At 38.3% G+C, this 24184-nt stretch overlaps 1 protein-coding gene across 2 annotated transcripts in view; it reads right to left on the bottom strand.

The window, feature by feature from the left end:
• Positions 1–11323: 11323 nt before the first annotated feature.
• The window catches only part of LOC126175749 (sperm flagellar protein 1-like), a 211997-nt gene continuing 199136 nt past the window's right edge, over positions 11324–24184 (bottom strand). For both annotated transcript variants that reach the window (XM_049922715.1, XM_049922716.1), the window contains one exon: positions 11324–11443. In XM_049922715.1, coding sequence (XP_049778672.1) covers positions 11342–11443 — 102 coding nt within the window. In that variant the 3' untranslated portion in view covers positions 11324–11341. The remainder of the gene's footprint in view (positions 11444–24184) is intronic.

The raw sequence follows: 24184 nt of genomic DNA, 5'->3' as shown, positions 1-24184 counted from the left end.
GCCGAAAAACATAGCCTTGCTCTCACAGCAATATTACAACGATGGTTAATGTCTCAAAGAAAAAGTTACTTAAGAGACCAAATCATAAATGTCTCTATAATCCTACATTAACCACTTATTAGTAATTTTATGCAAAAATATGTACTTAGCACGTTTTGCAACTGAATGGGCCAGTTAGCCGCTTCTACAATGGCCTCAGCAGCCACGACGCAGTGCAGTCGGTTGCAAAACCAGCCAAAAAAATTAATTCCCATGTTTATCTGGCTATTTAGATAAGAATGGTAGACTACAGTAGTATACTAAAATAATGTGAAAGGAAGAAAATTAAACAAAGTGCCGTAATACTGTTTTATTTTAAATACTTTAAAAAGACTGAAACCTTTACATAAAAAACTAAACATGAACTACTACAAGGTACAATATTAATATTACTCAGATTTAATCACTTTAAACCTGTCATGAAAGTGAGAAATCTTGGGAAAATGAAATATTGCAAAGAAACGATAACAAGGTATAATTAAGTATATAGCATTTAAGCTATGTTCAGGGAATCATTGTCATCTAAAACCTCAAAATCGAGTTCTTCATCCTCAACATTTTGACATTCATATGTTTCCATGATCTTCTGCTGCTCAAAAACATCTGTGTAGAATTTTAACTTTTCCTCCTTGGGCCATGTCTCTCCCCAGTGAAGTTCTAAGAGCTGCTTGACATCCATAATTTTAGCTTTCTGCAGTGGGACACCTTTTGGAATGTCCTCAGGAAGAGTTTCTTTCATGATATGTTTGCCTCTTTTAAGAATAGATTTTGGCTCTCCACTTTCAAAATTGAAGAAAGCTTCTCCTTGCACAAGACATAATTTTCTGATTGCTGTCTTTATGATGATAATTCTCTTCGACTTTTGAAACTGGAAGTGCCAGGATCCAGGAGCTTTGATGATGTCAGTGGCAATCTTCTCCCAGTCTCTCACTTTGTAGCTGTCCAACCCCAAATGCACCAATGTGGTGAATTTTTCCATTATGCCGACGTATATTTCAGGGTTTTCAATTATGCTCAATTTTGAAAATTTTCTCTCCCTGTTTCCAAAAACTCTATCAGGGGGTATAAAAGAATGACCAACAACTGGGAACCACACTTCAATCCTCTCTACGTGTACTGGAGCAGCGCACAGGAACCAGTACATCAACATCCTAATAATTGTTGTATTCTTGTCTTACCCACTGCAACTAACCGAAAAGAGGCATAGTTTGGTGAAACAATGCAAACTGGTGTTAAGCAGTTGATGATGAAGGGATGAAGCAATCTGATTTGACCCCTTTGGAAATTCATTCTCCAGCCAAACATATGAGGTCACATTGTCTTTCATCTGACTGCTCATAGAGGAACTTTGGCAAACTGTGAAATTATATAAGTACATCTGTCTTGAATAAAGAGCCACCTGATATGGGACTTTTGGAAGGACTAAATTTTTCTGGCAGTCATAACTTAAAATTAGTGAACCTTTGATTTCTTCCTTTAGTCTTTCATAAAAAACATCACTCCAAACTTTGTGAGCTGTAAGCTGATGTTCAAAATTTTTCTTTTCCATTGGCCAGTTTTCCAAGGAAATCATGCTTTTTAGGGATGAGCATGTAGAGCATGTATCAATATAAGGTACTCCAAAGCCAGTATTAAAATTATTGCAAAATATTGTCCAGTAGTAGTCATGCTTTACGTCCAGATCAGGATGTTCATCACAGAACATTTCCCACATTATTTTTACATTTAATTCTCTGGGAAAACATTGGTGATGTAGCATTTTTCCTCTAGACTAGTGACTTTCGATCAGCTTGAATTGTTCAATGTGTCTGACAACTGCATTTTTCCTATCTTCATACAACTTCATTCTTCTGTCACCACCTCTTCTTCCAGCAGTTGCAGGTGAGAAATTGTTCATTATACTCTGACAAATTTTGATGAGTCTCATTTTTCTGATCTGCAAAATCCCCATGAAAACTGCTCTGCAAACCCTGATGTTTATAGAAACTCGTTCAAGTTCTTTTAGGAGCATAAGCTCTGTAATTAGTTGCTTTCTTGATACTTTGCCTTCTGTAAGCTTAGATGTTCGAGGAGATGACACAGTGACATGTTGTCGAATGTAGTTGCTCTGCCACTCTCAGTTATTTTGTTCATAAAATTTTTGATGGATCTGTCTTACATCCTGCATAGTGAGTTCTTTACATTTCAGCTTTCCAGCAGGATGTTTACAGTTTGGCATCTGTGGAAACCCTTTTAGTTGGTATCTACAGATAAATGAAAAATGAAATTGAAAGCCAACTGATAGTTGTTTTGTGTCAATGCAATCAGAAGTTCAATGTTTCTATTTCCAAGTACGTTGAATTTACAAGAAACTGTTCCATAAAAGGTTAGGTAATGTTGCTAGGTCATTAATTCCAACAACATTAAACATGTAATGAATATTTGTGTATTACTATAAGCAGTGGTCCTCCTTACTTCTTCCCTTTCTCGATGTTTCATTTCCATTGCTGTACATTCCATCTTCTCTTCCTAGAAGTAGAGTTTCTCATAGTATCTTCCCTCTCATCATTAACAACACTCTCAGCTCTATTGTCATTGAGTTCATCAAAATGTACTTCAATAGTAGAAATTTCCTCTTCATTACCCTTGTCCATTTTGAACTGTGCTACAATAAAAATGCTTACACAGTCATTTTAAAATACACAGTGGAATGAGTGTGCTGGTAGGTCTTTTTATCATATAACAATGCCTTCTCGCATTTTCCTTCCTACAATGTAGCAATAGAAGCAAAAAAATGCAAGAATCTACCCAGTACTGCCAACCCAAACATTTTAGTCACTTGTAGCTAAAAATCTGAACTTAAAGTGTTACGTGTGACAAGACAATATGTACGGTTCTGCAACTGTACCCTTTGTCAGTGGCCATTATCCCATTAAGACTCTGCCTCTTTTGCACCCAAGTAGGATTTGGCTGCTTTTGCAACCGCATGTGATTTTCGCACCTCGTTTTAATATACTTAGAACCACACGTTCATAATTTTCAAAGGGTGCCCAAACTGATTCATATGTTGTTCATTTAATTATTTCATTTGTTTGATATCTGATTTCAAAGTCACAACAGGTTGTAGAAATGGCTAAACAATTTTGTTTCTGGTTATGGTGTAAAATTTTTATTTCATATTAAGCAAATGGACTGCATAAACAATTTTACATTCCTAAGATTAATTTTCATATGATATTATTGAAATTTAATAGAAAAATAATTTACTCAGCAAATAGTGGCAGGACAATACACATATAAAAAAATTGTTTTACTTGTAAAAGCTTTTGGAACCTGTGACTGGCAAAACACATACTGTCAAAGGCAGAGCCACCTGTGAAATGACACTTGTCATTACCAGCTGTTATATAAACACTGTTCGGACCTTTGCATTGGCATAACTATCTCTAAGTTATCAGTTAGGATGAATGGGCACAGACAGAGAGTGTATGCCAGTAAAACGCAACATCCTGTGCAGAGCATGCTCTGCAACATGACAGTCATGACCTTGATGCCTGTTCCACACACACACCATCTGAGTTCTTTCCCCATACACCGGTTTCTCAGAACTCTGCAGGTGGTAAATGGCATTACAATATGTCCTTGGTTCTCACTATCCACTTGGCCTGCCCTTAATTTATGTTAACTTCGTTGGACTTCACACTTCTTCTCTGTAACTATTATTTTCTTTACCCTCTAATCTACCACCACATACAATGCACTTAGCTTTCCATTCTCATTAACTTGTGCACAATGTTTTAGTAGTAATCTCTGTCTTGTATATTACCCTGTCTTCCACCTTTAAGCTCTCAGGTTTTCAGATCTCATCTGATGCAGTCCCCAACAATCTTTCCTTCTCATCCTGTCTGGTAAGTCTCCCTGACCCAGGGGTTCTGGGTGACTCTCCTGAAATTTCCCTTTTTCCTAAACCTCTCCAGTTCCTTTCCCTTCACCCCTGTCCTACCCCTTCAACTCTTCTGCTAGAAGAAGGAGCCACTGTCTCCAAAAGCTTGTATAGGTAAAACCTTTTTTTATATGTGTATTGTCCTGCTTCTGCATGGTGAGTAGATTTTTTATCTATCACATTACATTGCAATGTCAAAAATAATTTCATTTTGGAATGTTAATGAGTTTCAGATGATAGATATTCAATGGAATTTTAGGAAATGTTAAAAAATTTGTTCAAAGTTTTTTTATTTTTTTTATTTTCAAAATTGTACAAAATCGGTTGGTTATTGTGTTAAATGATTGGCATCATTTAATAAAATGGAGGTGGAGTATGAATATCTTCCCCTCTATTTTTCTTTTTACTTTCATTAAAAGTCACGAGAAAATTTTTTGGGTAATAATAACAATAATAATAATAACTTAAAGGTTTCATCTAAATTCTAAGAAAAGAAGTCCATAAGAAGAAGCACTTGAAATGGCATTAAGTAGGTGGATTCCTGGAAATTTCTTACACAAGATTGTGAGTCCAAGTTAAGAAGGAAGTTCTTAACTCTGCAGGTTAAAAAGTATTTATTTTAATAGTATTCTAAAGCAGATAACAGAAGACTGTTCCTAACAAGTTAGTTACTTCCATTACATTTTGTAGTCTTTCATTCAATTGCAAAAGTGAGTACATCTAATGTGACTCACCAATGCAGGAGCATATGTTCAGTGGGCAGGGTGCCAGTTAAGGTGTTGGAACACTTGAAACAATGAGTCACTAGTGGGCTGCCTTAGAGGCAGGACACAAAAATGAAAACTCTGCAAAAATGTTCATTTTTGATTTATTTTAGAGCTTTTGGAGCGCTAATGCTTTTTGGACAATGCTCCAAGTGTCTGAAACATTATCTGACTATCAATGGGATTTTCTGCAATTGTTACATGCAAGTATTGTGTACAAACAGGAAGTTACTTTGACAGTTTATGCAAGTATCATCTCTAACTTTGAAGGTCTTTAGAAAGACAGTATGGATGCATTCTCAAGTGAAGTTTAATCACACAGATGGCCAATTCTTTGCATATCTGTAGCGTTACATTCTGTTCATTTGTTCAGTGTTGTTATGCCCAAACAATCAATTGTTTATTTTGGAATCACTACTGAATGAGTCAGTGAGAGTTAAATTACACACTGTTTTTTTCTTTTCTTTTTTCAGAATCATAGCCACTCTAAATTTCAAAGTGAATGAGGTAGCCTTCTTGGCTTTCTATACGTGACTAACATACGCAGGGTATCTCTCTGTAATGTATTCCTCGGTCATGCTAAAGATTACTGTTAACACAATTGATGGAAGTATCATCAATGGTGCATAAGGGAAGACATTTGCCTAATATTGCTTTCTTTCATGTGCTCTCTATTACGTCCCATGCTTGTTGTCAAATATGTGGGGTCTAGGAAACCTGCTTACTATGTTCGCTAGATAAACATTCAAACAAATCTTATTAATGAGTTTTATTACAAAAAAGTAAATGACAATACTTAACTTTGACAACTGCAATGAATTGTTGCAAGCAAAGGGCGATACACAAAATAAGCAGTTGTCTTCAGTATAAACAATGACAAGTCTGTGCCACATAGACAGTACAAGCAAAGTAACTATCATTGACAATTCTATCCTAATCACTCATCTTTAAGCTACTATTGAACTGGGATGTCTCAGTCAGTCACAGCACATACGTCCTCTCCACATATGGGTCGCTGATGTCGTGTTGTTGTCCTGGAGAGAGGTCGGTCAGTGTGCAATCGGCTGACGTCTTCTCATAGCTCTCTCTTCTCTATCCTTCCTAACTGGCATGCCGGCACTTGACTTTATGCCATAATATTCCTCCCCTCTCAAATCAAGAGACTGTCATTGTATAAGGAGCGCAACAATGGGAGAGGAGGCAGGAGCATGGACGCTAAGATGACCTGGAAACTTTGGCTGCTGGGGACGTCAGACTCCACCATCCGGCCATCGCTTTGGTGCAAACGTCCACTGGAAAATACCCAGAAGGCCTATACGAAGATGTAGAAGCTGTCAGCTGCTGCACTGTGGGTAGGTCCAGCTCCATCGGTAGGACGAGAGGAGGTGGAAGAGACAAAGGCTCCATCTCCGTGTGGTCAGCCCATGGTGTTGCGATGACACCCTCTGGTGGCTACTGTGGCCATGCTGTCCTTGGGATCTGTGAATCTGGGGGAAGAGATACAGAAGGATCACCATGCAAATGACAGTGGCAAATTTGATTGTGATGTCAGCGTTGCAATCTGTCCAGGCCTGAAATGAGATACAAGCATGCGCCAAGCCAACAAAGGATCTCACCTCACGCCCATCATCTGTTGCTGCTGCAAACCCTGAAAAACAGAGTATCATGCAGTGCGAAGTGGTACTTGCAGCCTTCCTACAGTGCTGGATGCTGAGGAGGGTGAAGCATGTGGAGCAGTGTCCAATGGCGGCAACCGTGAAGCAATGCCGCCGATGATGGTCCGTCTCATGGATGCGAATGATAGGAGGTGAGAAACAGGTGCAATGCTTAATCTTTGGTTGTGTGGTGTGAAGTTTGGTCATCTGCTGCTTGAATATTCTGACAAAACATTCCACTTCACTGTTTTACTATGGGGGAATGGTGCACAAGTAAGATGCTGTATGCCATTGCGTTCTCAGAATATTTGAAATTCATTTGATGTGAACTGAGGACCGTTGTCCAACATTATGACCTCAGGCAAACCTTCAAGGCAAAAAATAGAGGACAACACCTGAATTGTGCTACATGACATTGTCGAGTTCATTGGCACAGCAAAAGGATACTCGCTATAAGCATATACGACAATCAACCAACAAATGTTCCAAAAAATGTCCTGTAAAGTCTGTGTGCACATGTTGCCATGGTGATTGCAACTTAGGCCAAGCAGAGAATTTTTGTGGCAGAATGGACAGATTTCCTGCCAATGTGTGACTCTGTAACATGATCAGTTCTATTCTGGTGTCCATACCCTGTCACGTTCAGTGTTGATGTGCTAACTGTTTAGTACAAACAATCCCCCAGTGTCCTTAGTGTTGTAATTGCAACATTTCTTTTTGCAATGTTTTGGGGATCAACACACAACTGTCCACTGCCACTTTGAACAAGAAACACACCTTGCTGTATAGCAGGGCTATGCTGATGTGCAAAGTATTGGTACACAACAGATTTCTTTATGCTACACAATGAGTGAGGCCAAAATGTGTGAATGTATTTTAGCAAAATGTTCAAATCTGAATCAGATTCCATGGCCAGTGCAATTTCCCTACAATTCAGAGGAGAGGATCGATGCAATTCAGAATCCTTAACATCGATGTGACAACTAGATGGAACAAAAGCATCAAAGTCTGTATTAGAGCCAATCAGAAGACATGAAAGTGCATCTAGGCAGTACATACAGGAACCGGCTTCATCGCATGAGACAAGAATGGCAATAGCTTGTGATCTGTTACTAAGTAGAATTTTCTGCCATAAGAATAATGACAGAATTTGCTGACAACATACACAATAGCCATTGCCTCTTTGTCTATTTGTGAATAATTACACTGAGCTTTGGACAACACTATTGACACAAAAACAATAGGCCTGTCATTATCACCAAATCTGTTCAAAAGCACTGCATCAATTCCATAAGAGGAAGCATCGGCTTGCAACACAATGGGTTTATCAGGATCAAAGTGAACCAAGCATTGATTACTGAGAAATGCATCTTTAAGTTTATGAAAAGCTTCTTGGCACTCATCTGTCCAAACAAAGGGAACATTCCTGTGATGCAAGCAATTCAATGGAGCTGTTATTTGTGCAGCATTCAATAGTTAATTTTCCCTACGACTGACTGCAATTCTGTGACATTGCAAAGAACTGGCAGATCATGTATAGCTAACAAATGCGACTGAAGAGGATGTACATCTTGACTGTTTATGACATGACCAAGATACTGCAACTCAGATTTCAAAAAATTACACTTGTCCACTCTACACTTTAGCCCTGCATCAGGTAAAACACAAAACAAAGTGCGCAAATTTGCATTGTGTTCTTCAGGTGTTTAACCTGCTTTGACAATATAGTACAAATAGTTTGAACAGTTTGGTACTTGAGCAGTCAGCTGTTCCAAATACCATTGGAAAATGGTGGGTGCAGAAGCACTACCAAACGGCAACCACAAATATTTAAACAACCCTAAATGAGTGTTCACAACACACTTGGCTTGAGATTCTTCATCTAGTGGTATTTGAAGATATGTGACCACAAATCAATTTTTGAAAAGTAGGACCAGTGCCTAATCTGTCCATGAGATCCTCTGGGCATGGCAATGGATAAGTATCAATCACAGTTTGTGGGTTGACAGTAGACTTAAAGTCAACACAAAGGTGAATGTGATCTAAAGGTTTGGGGAGCAAAACCAGTGGACTTGCCCATTGACTAGCTTGTATGGGTGCAATAGCTCCACTATCTTGCAATTGTTTAAGTTCAGCAGCTACTTTGTCCTGTAATGCAATGGGAACAGTTCTGGTCCGGCAAAATTTTGGCTGAGCATTGTCTTTCATAGTAATATATGTAATAAAACTGTTAGCCTTGCCTAAACCTTCAGAAAAGAGTTCAGGGAATTCTTTCAGCAAGCAAGCTACACTGTCTTTTTGCATTGAATGCAGTCACTGGCAACACATTGTCCTGAATATGAAAACCAAACACGTTCTCACAATTGCTTCATTATAGCACAGTGAAAGCTACAGTTCACTTATGTGAATGATACATGGCTGTAAAAGTACGTTTTCTGAGAACAGGAATGTCTTGTCCATTAGCAGTCAGCATGTTCGTGCTAGTTTTAGACAGGCATGGGGAGCTTAACAGTTTATACATGTTAAGATTTGGCAATGTAACAGAGGCACCCATGTCCAACAGAAATTTCGCAAGTTTTCCACTAATATGCAAATGAACAAATAGTTTGTTAGACTGGCATAGCACTGAAGAAACTGTTTGCTTGCTAGTGTTGTGAATGCCTGCAGTAGGTTGTGAATGTTCTGCATTGATTACATGGGCCTTGCGATTAGATTTGTTTGAGTGGGCAGAATTCTTATGTCTGTTCCATTGCAAACATAGGGATTGTACATGACCTTTCGTGCCACAAGTCTAACAATCCGCTTGTCTGAATAGGCAATCTTGGTATTTGTGTTATTAATAGCACCAAGCGCATGACTTAATTCTGTTCAACTGTTTAGAGAACTGCTTACACGGTGTGGAGAACTGTTTATACGGCATGGCGCACGCATGATATTGCTGTCTACTGAGCCAGTCATAAGTAAGAGACAACTTGACCTGGCAAATTGGTGGCTGCTTCAATGTATTGGCCACTACAGCACTTGAATAATGCTGATCTGGTATTTACACTACATGCTGAAATGATGAATTGGACTACTGTTTCAAAATCTGTTCTAAGTTTAACATCAGTTACATTGTACACGATTGAATCATGCAACATAACATCTGAATATGAAGCACCACAAACACATTTGAATTTGCATTTCCTTGTCATACCCTGCAAATCTCTTACCCAATCAAAAAGTTTGTTCTGACCTTTTCTTGTAAAGAAAGAATTGGTACCTAGCTGCCACCACATTCACCTGTTGGTCATAATAGTTAAGTGAGAGAATCTATGACCTGATCGTAGGAAAGTTCACTAGAAGTTGCATTAGGGAACAATTTCTGAATGAGGCAAAAGACTGCACTTCGTACTGATGACAAAAAGTAATATAGTTTCACAATACCTGACACTTTGTGAGCAATGGTGTGGGTTTCATACTGCTACAACCACTCAAGCTATTCCTCTTATTTACTATTAAACTAGCGGAAAGGTAGTATGGCACCCAGAGCTACCATTGTTGCATTTTACACTTTATTTGTGGCTTGAGTGGAGAGTAGCTGCTGGACTGTGTTTAGCAGCGTTGAGTTCTGCTGCATCTGAAACTGAAACATCTGTGTTAGCTGTGTTGCATCTATTGCTTGCAGCTGTGGTGCCTGAGCTTGGGGTGGGAGTGGTGGGTTGCTCATTGTGGAATAGGTAAATGTGATAAACAGACAAGGCAAGCAATAAGCACACAAGCAAAGAAAATTTCTGCAACGCTCCCTGAGAACACTGAATAGAAAAAACACCATAAGAGACACTCACAGCAGTTATGCCCTCTTCCCAGAGGGGTTGCTGCTTTTGTTTGTCACCCTGGAGAGATGTCAGCCAGTGTGCAATTGGCTGACATCTTCCCACAGCCATCTGTTTTCTATCATTACTGACTTGCATACTGGCACTTGACTTTACACTGTAACACTCTCATCTTAAACCATAGGTGCCAAACATGACTGCAAGTATCACTGGTGATGTAAATTGCAGATTAGAAGAGGATGAAGTGCTTCTCAGTTATACTGAATGGTTTATTGCAGTTCCGATCTCTTTATTTGACTAACCACTCCCACTTACCAAGCCACCTTGATTTATTGAGATAACTCTTTAATAACTACAGTGAGAACTTATGAGAGCAGAAGACAATGACTATCTTTGAGTGCCAGATCAACGACATGGTAAAATGTCAGGGTTGTGGCACTTGTGGCGTCTTACAAATGTGAGATGCTCCTTGGCACGCTGTCCGCATGATTAATTAATAGCATAGTACCTATGCACTCAAGTAACTGGCCACTGACATTCAACTGATACAATTCTAGCCCATTCATGTTTAGATTTTGTTGACATAATAGCTTTCTCCCTGTTACAATGATAGTAAGGTGGTATTAATTAATACATTTTCCAATATACCACCACACCCGCTCAGTTTCAAGCTGATTGTATTTCATTACTGGGTCTTCAAAGACAGAGTTATATGGAGTGATAAAAGAATATTTAAATTTAGATTGTCCACTAACATGTACAGTTTTGAGTGAGGTGTCAAAACATAATGATTAACAATTAAATACAGTTTGCACATCTTTGTAGTAGATCGATATAGTTTGAAAAGTTAATTCTGGCATATAATAATGACACATATTGTATGTCAATTCTTTTAATTTATCTTATGGTAACTTTTCAATGGAAGATATATTTTTGGATGTATATTCAAATCATTTTTGCTAGAAACACAATACAGTAACTACAAAGTTTCACCTAAACATGCTGTTTATATTGAAATTTTGAAAAGGATATCGATTAACAAAGTAATTCATGAACAACATCTTAATTATATGTATTTCTTTTATTTCAGAAACATCAAATATTCTTCTGCTTCTGATAAAATTTGTTCTTCACATCACATGTCCATTAAGCTGTGTGCTCTGTTTCTTGTTGATAATGCTGCAACTCTGTTGATAATTCATTTATGCGCTGATTTTTTAGTTCCAATAAATTCTCCAAGTGGGATAACTGAAACAACATTATTTAGGCATTTAGTTGCTAGTTATGCCATTTTCTGAATGACTAATGAAGTTATTAAATAAAAATTTAAGGTTTTATCAGCTTTGAAGAGGTGCTTGATTGTCTCAGATGCAAAAATTTATTATTTACACTTATCAGCCAGAACATTATGACCACTGACCTATTATCGATATAAAGTGATCCAGGTGATAGCAGCATCACCTGTTGAGGAAATGACTGCTAGTCAGACAGAAGGAGGGTGCATGTAGTATCACTGAGCGACCTTTCTGTGTGTAGAATGGGGAAGGCATGTGATCTATTTGAGTTCGAACGAGGACAGATTGTGACGGTCCAGAGGCTCGGCATGAGGATTTCAGATACTACAAAACTTGTCAGGCATTCAAGGTGTGATGTAGTGAGTGTCTTCAACACATGGCAAAACCAAGCTGAAATCATGTCCAGACACTGTAGGGTTGGGTGGGCATCCCCAATTACAGATGTCAAATGTTGTAGGGTGGGCAGACTGATAAACCAGGATAGACAGCAAACTATGGCCAAACTAACATCAAACTGTAATGCTGGTCAGAGTGCAAGTGTCTCTGAGCACACAGTGCACGAAACACTCCTAACAACAGGCTTCCACCATCAACGATCCATGCATATGCCAACGATAATGCCAAGACATTGGCAACTGTGACTGAAGGGGACATGACCATTGGCACTGGATGTTGGTGCAGTGGCAGGGCACTGTGTGCTCTTATGAATCCCAATACTTTATCCATGATTCCGATGGGAGGGTGCAAATCCATCATCTTCCAGGGGAACATCTCTTTGACACCTGTACTTTGGGATGGAGACAAGCTGGCAGTGGCTCTATTATGCTCAGGGGTCCCGTGGAGCTTGTGCAAGCCACCATGATGACCACAGAGTATTGTACACTGGTTGCAGCCCACATACACCCCTTCATGATGATCATGTTTCCTGGCATTTTTCAGAAAGATAATGCACCATGTCACAAGGGCATGAGTGTGATGCAGTGGTTTCTCCCCCTTGCCAGATATGAACCCGACCAAACACATCTGGGATGTGATTGAATGTGGCGTCAGGGCTCATCGCCCCCCTCCCCGCAATTTGCGTGAATTAGGTGAACATATGAGGTGCTGGCTCCCTTCATGACCTACCAAGGTCTCATTGCATACATGCCATGATGCATCACTGCTGTTATTTGTGCCAGAGGTGGACATAGCAGCTGTTGGGTAGGTGGTCATAATGTTCTGGCTGATCAGGGTATTTTCTAACATTCTTCACAAGAAAGCTGTATCAACTGAAATAAATGAACAATGTACGCACAGGATAACAAAAATAAGGTGCCAATTTGATAAAGTAAACATGTGAGAATACTAACAAAACAGCTGTACTTCATACGGATATGCAACTCAATTTTCCATTGGATTGTACTCCCTTATGTTCACGTTAATCAACTTGACAACTTACTTGTTTTAACCTGTGTGTGCATTGTTCATTTGTTTCTGTTAATATTATCTTGCTGTGAAATGTTTGCTGTGACCAAGACCAGTACACATGATGCAGACATGCAATTGTTCAAATTCCTGACAGCTGTATAAAATCAACTCATCAAAACTGATTTCCAACTTTGTTGCCACATAATGTTTTGCTTAGTACATTTGCAACTGTAGGGACAAAACACTTTCTATCATATCATAGAACTAGTTGTCAAACAAAAATGTGAGGTTTTCAGGCAGAATGTGATACTTCATTGTGACTAAAATTGACAAGCGTTCAGCAGTAAGCCTGAATTATATTTAACAAATATTAAGTAACTGAAAATTATGCATCTGTAAACACAGAAAACAAAGAATTTCTTTAGTTTATAACACGTGTTTCCTTTGGTTTAAGTTACTACTGAAACTCTGACACAAACTCATTTTAGGTGATATTTGTTTTAAGGTGATTAGGTCATGGCCAGAGGCATTTTTCTCTGCAGTAGCCCATAGTTCAAGGCATATTTATCCCTTCGATATTCTCTCCACCCTTGGCAGATGAAGTATCGGGCAGAGAAATATTCCTTTGATCACAGCCTAATGTTCATAAAAGAAATCAATTTTGAAGGAATTGTGACGTGCACAACCTGACAATATAAGACACAAAATTATTTCTATTTACGTGATCTCTCAGGTTTTCTCAATGCGATCGTTTAATCGTGTGCTTCTGGGTTTTCCAGAGAGTTATTGGTTTTAGTTATTGCTCAGTAGTGTGTTTACATTCTGTGGTATGCACTGCAGCTGTAGCGGTTTTAAAGCAAAGTACTGACAAACTTATTTGTGCTCTTTAATACAGTTATGTTTTTCAGCTATTTGTGCCGAAATAACGACTTAATAAACTTCTGTAATCGTTCCCTCGCTGTGTTTTTTAGAGTTTTCTGTGCATCGAAGTCATTTAGTGAATTTCGTGCTTTAGTTTTCAATTGACATTTATTATTGTTTCTAGTGTAACATTTCATTAAAATTTGCATTCAGTGTTTTAACTTCACTTAGTGTTCCAGTGGCCGTTTGAATTTTTTGGTTTTAGCTAGTAATTTTGTGAAATTTTGTTGGTATTGGTATTAGCTGTGGTGTAGTAGTATTAATACGAGTAGTTGCTTTCTTAATAGGCAGAGAATTTCGAGACTGTTATTGTTAGTTCTTAAATAGTTCTACTGGTGGAACTGAACTTAAGTAAAGTAGACTTATAGTTTTTTCAGTAAGTGTAAAATTTTACCATGAGTGAGAAGTATGGGCTTTGTCGTAGGTTTGTGAGTAGTGGGTTTTGGTGTGGGATTTGTTCAAAGTATTTTCATTGGGGGGAATGCAGTGGGGAAGCCAGTGGTCATTTTAGTGAGATCCTCTCCAGGGAATGCAGAATCTGTAGTAGAAATAAGCTGATAGAGGAGCAGGAACGTAAAATCTGTGCCCTTCATGGTGCAGTTACAATGCGCAAAGAGGGAACTAGATAGGTTGAGGAGGGTGAAGCGTAGTGGGGAATGGGAACTGGCAGTTGGCAAGAAGGCAGCTAGGAAGAGCAGGTATTCAGACAGTTTTACATGCAATAGATATGACCAACTGTCAGAGTTGAGTGGAGAGGAGCCTCATGTAGCTGTAGTTGTAGGGAACATGCAGCAGTGTTCAGCAATTAGGAGGCCTAGGTTAGTAGCAAAGTCTATCAGGAAGATGAAGGTTCTGCTGCTAGGTAGTTCTCATGGTAGAGGTGTGGGCCAGCAGTTGCAGGAAGTGTTGGGGACTGAGTACCAGGTCACCAGCATTGTGAAGCCTAGTGCAGGGTTGGCTCAGGTGACTGACAGCATAGGGGAGTTATGTAAGAATTTTACGAAGAAGGATCAGGTAGTGATAGTGGGTGGAGCAGGGAACAATCTAGATAGGGATGGGGAATATGATGTAGGTGGTAACGTGGTAAAGATAGCTGCTCAAACTGGTGGCACTAATGTGCACTTCGTGCAACTGTTTCAGCATCATGATCAACCTCACCTTTATGCGGCTGTTAGGCGCATTAACATGGGGCTGGGGAGGGCACTGATGGCAGAGGGCATGGGTCACATCTCAGTGGTGCCAGTTGATTCTATCAGTAGATTGGGTTTCACTAGGCATGGCCTGCACCTCAATAGGTATGGACTGGGGATGCTGGCAAAGCTTATAGGTGACAGTGTGGTGGTGGTGGTGGTGGTGGTGGTGGTGGTGTCACTCATGGAAAAATTCCTATAGTAGTTGGTGTTAGAGGTGCACCTTTTTTAGATGTCAGCTGATAGGCATACCTGCTTAAATGAAGTCCCTCTAACTAAGGGCTCACCTTCTGAGGATGTAATGTTTCCAAGTAGAGAAGGAACTAGCATATTTCATCAAAATATAAGAGGTATTAGAGATAAAGTTAGTGAACTGCTTATAGATGTTGACTATGAAATTATTGGTATATCAGAGCACCACTTAAATAATCTGACAATTCAGAGGCTTCCTTTACCAGGCTACAGATTAGCTGGCTGTTTCTCAAGGAGTTCCTTTTGGGGTGGGGCAGTGGTGGCTCCGTATGTAAAAAAACAGTATTCCTTTTGAGTCCATAGACGTGTCATGACACTGCATTGAGCAGATATTTGAATGTTGTGCAGTGCTAGTTGAATTTAGTGAAACTAAGCTTCTAATTGTTGTTATTTATAGGTCCCCTAACTCTGACTTCAGAGCATTTCTGCTCAAGCTAGAGAGGGTTCTTGATTCACTTTGTAGGAAGTACCAGAAACTAGTTATATGTGGTGACTTCAATGTAAATTTTGTATATGATGGTGCAAGAAAAAGGATGTTGGTAGATCTCCTAAATTCATATGATCTGATGCAAACTGTGTTTTTTACTACTAGGGTGCAGGGGAACAGTAGCACAGCCATAGACAATATTTTTATTCATTCTTCATTACTAGATGGGCATTCCGTTAGTAAAAGTGTGAATGGCCTTTCAGACCACGATGCATAAATTTTAACACTAAAAGGCATTTTTGCTCAAACCAATGTCATATTTAATTACAAACTATGTAGGAAAGTTAATCCAACAGCAATAGAGAGTTTTTTAAACCTTGTCAAGGAACAAGAGTGGCGGGATGTTTATAGTGCCGATCACTTAGATGATAAATACAATGCTTTCCTTAACACATTTTTCATGCTCTTTGAGAGTTGCTTTCCATTAGAACATTCTAAATGGGGTACTAGCAGTAACGAGCAGCCCAAGTGACTGACTAGTAGGATAAGGATATCATGTAGAACAAAGCGGGAATGTTAGAAGTAGTCACAATCAAGCTACAGTAGCCCATTACAAACAGTATTGTAAGGTGCTTAAAAATGTTATCAGGAAGGCAAAGAGTATGTGGTATGCAAATAGAATAGTTAATTCACAGGATAAAATTAAAACCATATGGTCAGCTGTGAAGGAAGTGTCCGGTCAGCAGCACAGGGTCGATGATATAAAGTCAGTTCGCAGTAAAAATATTTCTGTTACTGGTAAATCAGATATATGTACAATATTTAACAATCATTTTCTGAGCATTGCTGGTGAATTAAATAAAAATTTAGTTTCTACAGGAACTCATATAGCTTTCTTGGCAAATGCCTTTCCAAGATTGATGTCTGAAATACTCCTCTGTGATACAGACAAGAGGGACATTGAGTCAATAATTAAATCACTGAAGACTAAGGACTTTCATGGTTATGACAGAGTGTCTAGCAGAATATTAAAGTACTGTGTTGCACATGTTACTCCTGTATTTAGCCATATTTGTAATTATTCCTTTAGGAACGGTCAGTTTCCTGAGCGATTAAAGTACTCAGTAGCAGAGCCGCTTTATAAAAAGGGAGAAAGGGATAATGTAGATAATTTTAGACACATTTCTGTGCCATCAGTCTTTGTAAAAGTTATTGAAAGGACCATGTATGTAAGGATAATTGATCATTTTATATCACACAATTTGTTATCAAATGTACAGTTCGGCTTTAGAAGTTGTTTAACAACTGAAAATGCTATATTCTTTTCTCTGTGAGGTACTGGATGGGTTAAACAAAACGTTTCAAATGCTTGGCATATTTTTTGATTTATCTAAGGCAATTGATTGTGTTGATCACAAAATATTGCTCCAGAAGTTGTACCATTACGGAATACGGGGAGTAGCTCACAATTGGTTCACCTCTTACTTTAGCAACAGACAGCAAAAGGACATTATTCACAATGTTGATAATGGCAGTGATGTGGGGTCTGAGTGGGGTACTGTCAAGTGTGTGTGTGTATGTGGGGGTGGGGGGGGGGGGGGTATACCCTCTAGTATTACGGGCAACTCTAAAATATTTCTGTTTCCTGACAACACTAGCTTGCCTGGTAGTAAAGGTTGTTGTGTGCAACATTGGCTCAGTTTCAAATAGTGCAGTACATGACCACAGTTCATGGCTTGTAGAAAATAAACTAACGCTAAATCAAAGTAAGACTCAGTTTTTAAGGTTTCTAACACACAATTCAACAAAAGCTGGCGTTTTAAATTCACAGAATGGGCATATGATTAGTGAAACTGAACAGCTCAAATTTCTAGGTGTTCAGATAGATAGTAAGCTGTCGTGGAAAGACCATGTTCAGGATCTTGTTCAAAGACTTAATACTGCCATTTTTACTATTTGAATGGTATCAGAAGTGAGTGGTCGTTCGACATGAAAATTAGTCTACTTTGCTTATTTTCATTCGCTATTGTCGTATGGTATTATATTTTGGGGAAACCCTTTTCATTCTAAAAGGATATTTTTAGCACAGAAACGGGCGGTTCGGGCAATAAGTGGTGTTAGTTCACGAACCTCTTGTCGACCTCTGTTCACGAGTCTGGGTATTTTGACATTGGCCTCTCAATATGTATATTCCTTATTGTCATTTCCTGTTACCGATATTAGTTTATTCCCTAGAATAAGTAGTTTTCACTAGGTTAATACTCGGCAGAAATCAAACCTGCATTTGGATTGGACTTCCTTAACACTTGTGCAAAAAGATGTGCAGTATACTGCTGCATCCATTTTCAATAAGCTGCCACTCAAATTCAAAAATCTTGCAGTAATCCACATGCTTTCAAATGGAAACTGTAGAGTTTCCTCATGGGTCACTCCTTCTATTCTGTCGAGGAGTTCCTTGAAAAATTAAGCTGATTTTTATTGTATTGCTGATAGCATTTACATAAACTTATGGACTGACTTTTTTAAGGTTCATGAACATTTATTTTTATCTGTTATTATGTTTATGTTGTAATTTCATGTACTGACACGTTTCTTGACCTCGGAGATTTGCTCCTCAATTTGGTCCTACAGAACTTGACGAGTAAATAAAATAAGTAAATAAAATAAATAAATAAAATTTTATACGCTATGTTTTGATGACCAACCCAGCTGTCTTTTTAAGTTTCTGGAAGTTTTGCATTTTTGTGTACTCATTGCCTGTACCCCAATCAGTCTGAAGAAGATGACTAGGTCAGTCACTCAAATATTGTGCATAAAATGGAGATAACAACTGGACAGAACTCCCAGAAGCACACTATTGATTTCCATTTATGGTGACTCTTTACATGATGATTAATAGTGAAATTATGTAGTCTGATGCACAAGTTTTTAAGAATCCACTCACAGACATAAATATAAATTGGAAATCCTCGCAAGTTGAAAAAATAATAAAAATATTCTGTTAAATGCTCTTTCTATGAATCATCCAGTCATCTAGATTCAGCAATAGTAAACCAAATTTGTATATTCAACAACATAATTTTCACTATAAAATAGGCATTCATCCTTACAATTCATACATGTGTTACTTTTTAAGAATTACCATGTAAATTTTAAGCATTCAGCAGTATATGAAATGCAGCAGAATAGTGCTACTAAAATGCATTAGTTTGTTCCCCAATTAGGATCTTTTCTGCTAATTTCCTGAATCAGTTGTTTTATAATATACACAAATGTAGATGCCCATAATATCCTGGACTTCACCCAAGGAGGGTGAGGATATGGTTTAAGCATTTCTCTTATAAGGTTGATTCAAATGAAACGTGCTCAGTGCATCTACCTTTGCCTTATACGTAAGGCGGCACCATGTAACTGCGTGTATAGTGGCGCCATCTATTAGTAGAGAGACTGACACATGCACACCATTTGATGTTTCATAGTGTCAGTGAGGTTTCACACTTAAGAGAAGGTGGTCAAACAAGTTATAGTCCACTACCAAACATGCAGGCGAATAAGCAGGAACAACGAGGAGTGATTTGATTTTTGCCTATGGAGGGAGTTGGAGGCCGTGAATGTATCGATGGATGAATGCTGTGTTTGGTAAGTAGAGTTTCAGTCATTGAAGTGTTGTGGAATGGTGCAAATGATTCCTTTATGTGTGCGAGTCCCTGGAAGAAGATGCTCATCGTGGACAGGCTCATCATATCATCACACTGGAAATGGTTGTGGAAGTGAATGCTTTAGTCTTGGACAACCACAGAATCACTGTGGATGAGATCCATCAGTTACTGGGTATTAGCGTGGGCAGTGCCAACACCATAATGCGTCAACACTTGAACTTTTGAAACATCTGTGTGCAGTGGTTTCCCCACCAACTGACCGCCAAACAGCACAATATTCAAATGGCGCTGTCTTTGAGCCGTCTGCAATGTTATCATGAGGAGGAATATGATTTTCTGTCATGTATTGTCACAGGTGATGAAACATGGTGTCACCATTTTGAACAAGAAAGCAAGCATCAGAGGAAGCAGTGGAAACATGTGACTTCAGCACCTCCAAAGAAATCAAAGGCCGTGCACACCAGTTCTGATAAGGTCATGATGTCCTTCTTTTTTGACCACAAGGGCCCACTGTTTGCTGAGTTCCTGGAACAGCATACCATCATCAATTCCCAGCATTATCAAGCCACTTTACAGAACCTTAGATGAGCCATCAAGTTGAAACACCAAGGAATGCTGTCCAATGGCATTATCCTCCTGCATGATAATGCCCGCCGACACCTGGCCAATGCGGTGAACACGACATTGCAGCAGTTATTGTGGGAAATGCTGAAACATCCACCATACAGTCTCGATCTTTCACTGTGTGACTTTCATACATTTGGACCTCTCAAACAAGCCATTCATGGACATCAATTGGCAACAGATTACGAAGTGTGTGACTGGGTCCAGGCCTGGATCCAACAGCAGCCTATTAGCTTCTTCAAGGGTGGAATCGACCAGCTAGTGTTGCAATCGGATAAATGTGCCAACAGTTTTGGCCACTATTTTTGAGTATGTGTGCTGTGTATAATTACGTTTTTGAGTTAATAAAATCATTACCATTACTTTACACTAGTGATCTGGTTTTATTTGATTTATATATTTGGCAGGAGCAGTGTTGTTGTCTAATGCTCCTTTTCAAATTCTCAACAACTTCTAGTTGCTTCAACTTATAAAACTTCCATCTCCATTATTCCCTGTGTTTCTCTAATTTCTCCAGTTTTAATCTGCAGTCCATAATCAATAAATTATGGTCAGAGTCCACAACTGTTCCTGTAAGCACGCTGCACTTAAGATATTGGTTATAAATCTTTATGTTACTATTACATTATCTATCTGAAACATTCTGTTGTTTTCAGATCTCTTCTGTGTGCACAACCATTTTTCATAATTCTTAAAACAATGAGTAAATTGTGCTTTATGAAAAATTGTACTATGTGACATCCATTTCATTCCACAGCCTCCATAATTCGAATTTCAGCCTCTCATCACAATTAAATTTTCATTTCCCTTAATGTACTGAATATTTTCTTTCATCTCATCATACATTTTTTTCAGTCTCTTCATTGTCCATACAGCAAGTATGCACATTTACTTTTATGACTGTGGTGGGTTGTGGTTTTCAGTCTGTCTTGGCTATGATAATACATTTACTATTCTGCTCAAAGTAATTTACCCGCATTCCTATTTTCTTCTGATAATCTTATTGTAGTCCATTGTCACATCTTCCTTTGGAATGATTACAAGTTTTCCTCAAATTTCAAATACCTTCAAATCTGTTGAAAAACATAAAAGTTATGCTAAGTTTGACGTGACATAACTAATGTGAAACACACATGTGATAAATATGAAAGTGTATACAGTACCAACGGTAGTTCCAGAGCAACCCTTCAGTTTTGTGTGCTGTACACAGCCTCCAAAAATCACTAATGTACATTCACTAGAAAGTCAGGAATTATAAAGAAATGTGGTTAACTGTGTCAGGAGGTTCACTCTGTATATGTGGCACCTCAAGATGATAAAATCATTGTGTTAAAACAAAACAGTTAAAAAACATGATAAAACTGTGTTTAAAACTAAAACTAGAAAGGAAGAGAATCTTGCAGCTCACATCTCAGACACATTTTGTCTGTGCACTTATTGTGTAAGTATTCTGCTAGAAAGCATTGCTTTTCATGGCTCATGAACATATACAGCTTGCACTTGAGCTCTGCTGCTAGGCTGGTGTCATCATTGCTGGGCTGGTCCATCATCAGTAAACATCATAGTGTCACAACTAGTTGAGCACGTACCTGGTAAAATGTGTCTATAGGCTGTCTTTCCATAGTTCAGAAAAGCTATCCATCTGAAAATCATTTTGTTCACTGAGCAGTTTGTCTGGCTCCTTCAAGTGATGTGGGAAAATTCTGAGTTCCTTCAGTATATTAAGGAAACTATTCTTTGGGGCTGTATGCATTACTTCCATTTGCTCTTCTGTATTTTGTGTATTATGCTTTGCATGGATTATATGTTTACTGAATCCAGTTTTTTTATTTGTGACTACATATTGTATTAATCGATTATGGAATCTGGGCCATCTGTCTGTCCACCATAAAACTTAACACACACTACACACTTTATTTGATATACTCCTTATCTGCTGAATTTTCTGCACAGTCATCAATCTTATTTTGCAATCTCTTTTTAATGTAACCTTTTGTATAAAATGCTATGCTGCCTATTTCTGACTACATATTGCTTGAATAGATTAAGGAAACTGGGTCCTGTCTGTCCAATGTAAACTTATCGCACTCTGCACATTTTATTTTATATACTCCTTATCTGCTTAATTTTCCTGCACAGTCATCGATCTTATTTTTCAATCTCATTTTAATAGAACCTTGTGTACAAAATGCTATGCTGCATGTTTAATGAAAACATCATGCTATTTTTTTGTGATTTCCTATAAATGTAAGCAAAAAACTTCATGTCCTTGATTTGTATGGTTTTGTTTCTTGGAAATTAATGCATTTTACTTTTGATTCTCTCATGAATTTTTGTTATGTTATTCATGTTACAGCCATTTGTCACTGCCACTTGCTTGTGGATGTCTAACCCATAATGCATTTCAAGTTCAGTTAAGACTGGTTTTAAAAGTTTATAAATCATGCTACTGAAGTAAGCTCATTTATGCTCTGGGAGTGGCAGTGGTTCTCGCATAATATTTTATGTGAGCTCATCATTTTTCTGCATATTTTAAACATGTGACCTCCATTGGTCTTACAGATTATTATATTTAAACAGTTTATAGTTCCAGATCCAAGAGCTATTTCCTTAATATACTGAAGGAACTTGAAGCTTCTGTTCTTCATTTGAAGGAGCCAGACAAACTGCTCAAAGAACAAAATGATTTTCAGATGCATAGTGAATTTGAACTTTGTAAAGACATCTTATAGAAATACAAAGGGGTACCAAAAGAAATCACACTAATTTTTTGGTGGGCAGAGCTTTTTTAGTAATACATTTTACTGCTAGGAGCGTATAGAGAGAACATTCCAGAGTGAGTAAGCGAAGTGTCATCACAGAAGAATGTTGGGACTAATTTTTGCTGAATACATAGTGACAACTGTTTTATGTGATTGTCATTTTTGCAATGGCTGATCTTTGTGAACAGCATGTCAAGATTAAATAGTGTTTTTTGCTCAGAAAAAATGAAACAAAAACTTTTAAAATGTTAAGGACAGTGTACAAGGACAATGCTGAGATGAAAACTCAAGTGTCTAAGTGGTTTTCTCATTTCAAAAAATGGTGCAATGTCAATTGATGACAAACCTTCTTCTAGTCATCCTTTCACAGCTCAAACACATAAAAATGTTGAAAACATTCATGCAGTCAGCAATGAAGATTGACAACAGACCATGGACGAAACTGTGGAGCTGATGGGAGTGATTTGGAGGTCAGTGAAGTGAATTTTGACAGAAGATTTGCAAATGAAAAGAGTGGCTGCCAAATTTGTGCAACAACTGCTGACTACTGAACATAATGATGGTCATGTGGAAGAGCCCCAAAATGATTCAAACTTTTTTCTCAAAAATTATCACAGGTGATGAAACTTGTTGCTTTGCTTTAGATCCTTAATCAAAGCAACCATCAAGGTAGTGGATGACTTCAAGTTCACCTCTCCCCATGAAAGTTTGTCAAGGGAAATCAGTCATTAAGACATTGCTGATATGTTTGTCAAATGAGAGAGGAGTCATCCATTCAGAGTTTGTTACACAGGGACAGATAGTTAACCAGGATTTCTACTTGGAAGTTTGGAAAGACTGCACAGTAATGTGCAGTGGAAGTGGCCTGATTTGTGGCAGTTGGGTGACAATGCCCCTGCTCACACAGCCCTGTCTGTACAACAGTTCCTGACCAAAAATGGTGTAACGCCCACTCCTCATCTCCCATACTCAGCCGACCTTGCCCTGTGCAACGCCTTTTCATTTTCTAGAATAAAAAGAGACAGGAAAGGAAAGCTTTTTGCTGATGTTGCTGAGGTGAAGAAAAAAATGACTGAGGCACTGTCAAGCATCGCAAAAGATGAATTTACACAATGTGTTGAAAAATGGAATAAAATATTATACAGTACATTAGTGCAAGTGGGATTGAAAGCTTTTGCTTAAAATGTGAATAAATAAGTTTAAAAAATAATAAGTTTGGTTTCTTTTGGGTACCCCCTCATATACCACCACGTACATACTGAAACAGTTTAAACTGGCCAGTAGTACTAACCCAGTGATTAAGAGATCAGCCCAGCAGCATGGTTGAACTGCAGGTCATATATGTTCCTTTGTCATGAATATGATGCCCTCTGATGGAGTAGTCACAAAAGAAGCACACTAATATAAGAGACTGAAGACAATACAAGGAAATGCTGAAAAGTAATGCCTCTG

This window comes from Schistocerca cancellata, chromosome 3 (assembly GCF_023864275.1).
Source record: "Schistocerca cancellata isolate TAMUIC-IGC-003103 chromosome 3, iqSchCanc2.1, whole genome shotgun sequence".
Classification (NCBI taxonomy): domain Eukaryota; kingdom Metazoa; phylum Arthropoda; class Insecta; order Orthoptera; family Acrididae; genus Schistocerca; species Schistocerca cancellata.
The sequence above is the reverse complement of the archived record's forward strand: the minus strand, read 5'-3'. Positions and strand labels throughout refer to the sequence as shown.